Here is a 4,529-nt window from a genome sequence, read left to right on the forward strand (position 1 = left end):
AGCTATTTATATTTTTTCAGCTATTTCACTTTTTTTAGCCACTTTTTTGCCATTGAAAATGAATGGAGCTGTTTTCAACAACCTTAAAATCCTTCAAATAGTTTCTAAATCTTTAAAACCTTACACAATTTATTCTGGTTATGCTCTTTTTTTTTATTCCTTTGTGCAAATTTTAGCTACTTTTTTGCTAATTTTAGCTTTTTTTCTGCTACTTTGTGCTATTTAAGCTTCTTGGTTTCTGCTCTATTCAGCTAATTGCTGCAAATTTAGCTAATGTTCAGCTGTTATTAGCTACTTGATTTTGGCCAATATTTGATATAATGAGCTAAAAATTAATATATTGGTAGCTGACACTTAGCCCTATCACAAATAGCAGCCAAAAAAAATCCAAGATGGCTGCCAAAGCTAGATTTAAAGGCGTTTTACTCGGCCAAAGTTTGAGATATTGACATGAAAACTGCTGTACTGGTAGCTGAGAGCTAGCTCTACCACATACTGAAGCCTCAAAAAAATTCCACAATTGTAGCCAAAGCTATTTCGGCTACTTTTTCCCATTGGAAAAGAATGGCGCTTATTTTCAACATCCTTACATTTCTTCATAATGTTTCTAAATCTTTACAGAGCCTTACACAATATCTTCTGGCTTTGCTCTTATTAAATCCCTTGTGACAAATTTAGCTACTGTTTTGCAAATTTTAGCTTTTTCTAGTATTTTAGCTRTATGTCTTCCCTTTTCTGTTATTCCTCTGCTAATTTTTACTTTTTTGTACTTCTTTCTGCTATTTTGAGTTATTTATGCTTCTTACAGTTGCTTTCTGCTAAGTTCAGTTATTTTAGCTTTTTTTATGCTAACTCATCTGTATTTTTGCTCTTTTTTCATTGCTTCTTCCAGCTTTTCAAATTTAACTTTTGCTGTTAAACATGTTCAGCTTCTTCAGCAGCTTTCAGCTGAAGTTTTCACCGACAGGCATTCACACTAGCATTTTTGCAGGAAATGCAGTTTCTCTAGTGTAACGTTGTTATTTTGTTGTTTCAGGACCTGGTGGAGCTTTTTAACTTCCATAACTACGACAACCTGAGGCACTTTGCCAAGAAACACGACCCTCGCAAAGAGGGCGGAGACCAGAGGGTGAGGATACACAACACCTGATAACACACACACAAACACAAACACACACCTTCTGTCCAGCTGAGACAGGAGGCTTCTGACGTCACATTTAGATTCCTACATGATGTTCTGAGCAGAGCGGGGAGCCAAACTAACTGCTAATTCGTGTCGATTAAAGCAGCAGCACAGCTTCGGACCCATGGATTACGAGAGCCTCCAACAGGAGCTGGCTCTGAAAGCCCCCCTGTGGAAAAAAGTGTCCCCCACTGAGTCCGACCAGGACAGCTCCACCACCGTAGTCTATAGGATGGACAAAGTCAGCAAGTGAACCCCCTCCTCTCACCTTCACCTCTGATATTTATAAAAACCATGTAGAGGGTTATTTATTACTTGTGAAGCAGCTACTGTGTGGATGGGGCGGGGAAATTGTTTTTATTTTTGTTTTGCCTCAGTGTGTCTAAAATTTGTAGGTCTGAAGACTGACGAGTTSCAAAAGAATGTTTGCTATAAAGAAAAAGCCTCGAACTCTTCATAAATATTCCTTTATTTTAAATTAATCGATGAAAAAAGTTCTGAAACATTTACAATTTTATGAATTTAAGATTTAAAGAGTTGAAATATGAGTTAAAAATTGGATTAAAATCCTAACAAAAACCTATTTTTTTAACTTTAGAAAAAGCATCAATGTAGACTATTATATTTAAAAGGTACAGGCAGGTTAATTTATCTTCCTGTTCTCGTGAGGGTCATTAAGGTCTTTGTAAGCCAGACTCAGATGTTTTTTGGTCCCAAACAGGTAAACTTCACTACCTGTCCTCGTGAAGGTCATTAGCGTCATTGTTAGCTTAACTTAGAGATATTTGGTCACAGGCAGGTTAATTTAACTTCCTGTTCTCGTGAGGGTCATTAAGGTCTTTGTTAGCCCAGCTCACAGAGATGTTTTGGTTACAGGCAAGTCATTCTGGCTTCCTTTCCTTCAGGGGATCATTAGGATCTTTGCTTGCTTGATTCAGAGATGTTTTGGTCACAGGCAGATCARTCTCACTTCCTGTCCTCCTGAGGGTCATTAGAGTCAGTTAGCAGCAGGTTGTCCTCCAGCGCTCAGCATCTGTTCTGAGGGCAGCTGTTGGGTTAGCCTCATCTGGCCTTGATGTGTTGTTAGTTGCTTGTTTTGCTCTGGTCCAACCTCCTCAGCTGTGAGCAGGTTTGTCTTGGCTGCGATCCAAAACCATCTCTGCATGTTGACTCRGAGCATGAGGAGATGTTTGTGTTCAAACATGATCGCCCTCTTCTGCACGATGACTGACTTTTCCTTTTCTGCGTATCATTAAACCATTGATGACATCACTCGCCTGCAGTTTTATCATCTCTAAACTCTTTATAAWGCCTATAAACGAGACTACTTGACCGTTTTACTAGATGAGCTGCGCTGTAGAGACCACTAGTTTTCTGATTTAGAACTGTGATGCGTTTGAAGCGCCTGGAAAGAATATTTGTCGTAAAACTTTAATTCAATAATCTAAATTATCGCCCGCTCCTATCATGATTCATGTTTTTGCACAGTATRGTCTCTCTTGTGATGAGCATAAATTCACTATTTATTTATTTATTGTACTAAAATGAAAGATTAAGGCAAATAATGAGAATAAAAAGAAAACAAAAATCCCAAACATACCAAAGAGCAAATTAAGAAATTTCAAAATACATTTTAATGTTGACTACTTAAATAATGACTTAACTCCCAGACTGTGTTTTGCMTGAAGGTGATGTTTTTAACCCTTCAGTCCTTAGTTTTGTTAAAGAAAAGACGTCTGCATGGTTTTTGTGATGCATCGGRCCTCTGGAGTGACAATTTCAGATGTTTTTTGAGCGGAGTTTGATTTTTGTTGATCCAGAATTGTTTGTATAAATACTGGGGGAAAAAAGAGTGCTTGGAACATTTTCAGTATTATCAGGGCAGTTTTCTAAGCTTTTAGTTCTTCTGAATGTACATAGCTGCAGGTGTAAATAAATTTCAGGCGAATTTAAACTTCTGACGTTCCAGATTCGTACGATCCCGTTGGGGAAACGGAGATCGTTGCACATGAATGTCACAATAGCAGATGCCTTAATGATCGCTCCACTGTGACGCCACCGGGAGKGGAGTTATTTTATTTCATTTTAAGTACCTTGGTTAAGGTTGAAGCTTTAATTTTTAGCTGAAACCAGAATCTGATTGGAGTAAAATCTCTGCTGTGACTCCTATCATGTTTAGGAAATACTTTATTTTATGTTACATTCTTCAAGTTTCTTTTCATCACTGTTGTTTGGTAGAAAGTTTTCAAAAGCCTCGGTCATCATTAATGCTCAGATTGTTGCGATAAAACCATGATTTATTTTTTAAAAAATAACCGTTAATCTCAAGTTACAATCTGTAGGGTTTTTATTCTGCCACGGTATGTTTATTCTACAAGTTCATTTGTTTTTGTAACTGTTAAGAATATATTTATTCAGAGTAATTTACATTCTCTCTTCGCTCTAGATTTAGYCCATATTTAAAGAGATTAAATTTGTACAAATGTGATTTATATTTATTTATTGACTAAAACAGCTAAAAGACAAGTGAAGAAAATTAAAGTTTGTAGATTTAAATTTTATCAAAAAAAATTTAATCTTAAACATGAAAGTCGTAAATATGAAGTACTGATTGAAAGTTTTAATCATTAAAATCTGAACAGTTGAGAAAAAAGTGCCAAATAAATATAGTATTTTCTGTTGACAGCTTGTAGATTTTTTTTTATTTTCTAGTGATAAAATTTGTTTTTGTTGCTTTTAGTCATTATACAGTAGTTAGAAGATGGACAGGATCCCATAAATCAGGTGAAAAAAWATTCTGACAAAATTAAGTTATTTGCTTAGCTTTTGGAGTTGAAGTTTATTTCACTGGTTGTTTAATGTTTTAGGGTTTTTGGTTTTTGATGCCGGCAGCCTCTGGTTTCTGAATTTTGAGGAAAGTTTTATAGTTGCAAGTTTGCACTTAAATGTTGTGAGTTTTGAATCATGAAAGCTGCACTGGACAGTATTAACTAGGCATACAGGTGTTCATGACATCACAGTATCATCAGCATAGTGTTTTGTTCAATTAAAAACAAATGGAAAGGGACCGAGTACACATCCCTGAGKAAACACCCTCTGATTGCACTGAAGCTTCTGCCTGTGCCTCAATCCAATCAATCAGCGTTGATTATCACAAATGATTGTTTAATAAATAAACCTCAGATCTGGGTTTTCTTTGATCAGATTTAATCAAATTAATGACAACGGGGCTTTTGAATCTTTTACTAGTATTTCCAGTTTTTATGGTTTATGTCATTTTTCTCATTTTCCATCTTGCATGCAGTTTTTATATAGATTATTAAAATGTGTTTTAATTTCATCTTCA

The 4,529-nt window shown here is 35.8% G+C and overlaps 1 protein-coding gene across 3 annotated transcripts in view; it reads left to right on the forward strand.

The window, feature by feature from the left end:
• Window positions 1-4,529, forward strand: part of glsb (glutaminase b) — a 37,594-nt gene that overhangs the window by 24,274 nt on the left and 8,791 nt on the right. Inside the window, exons 14-15 of one of the 3 annotated variants that reach the window (XM_014026196.1) lie at window positions 1,037-1,129; window positions 1,287-4,445. In XM_014026196.1, the coding sequence (XP_013881650.1) occupies window positions 1,037-1,129; window positions 1,287-1,436 (243 nt within the window). In that variant the 3' untranslated portion in view covers window positions 1,437-4,445. Of the gene's footprint in view, window positions 1-1,036; window positions 1,130-1,286; window positions 4,446-4,529 lie in introns of those variants that run through there. The other 2 variants (XM_014026197.1, XM_014026195.1) reach the window with 2 other exon arrangements.

This window comes from Austrofundulus limnaeus, unplaced genomic scaffold (assembly GCF_001266775.1).
Source record: "Austrofundulus limnaeus strain Quisiro unplaced genomic scaffold, Austrofundulus_limnaeus-1.0 Scaffold533, whole genome shotgun sequence".
NCBI classification, from domain to species: domain Eukaryota; kingdom Metazoa; phylum Chordata; class Actinopteri; order Cyprinodontiformes; family Rivulidae; genus Austrofundulus; species Austrofundulus limnaeus.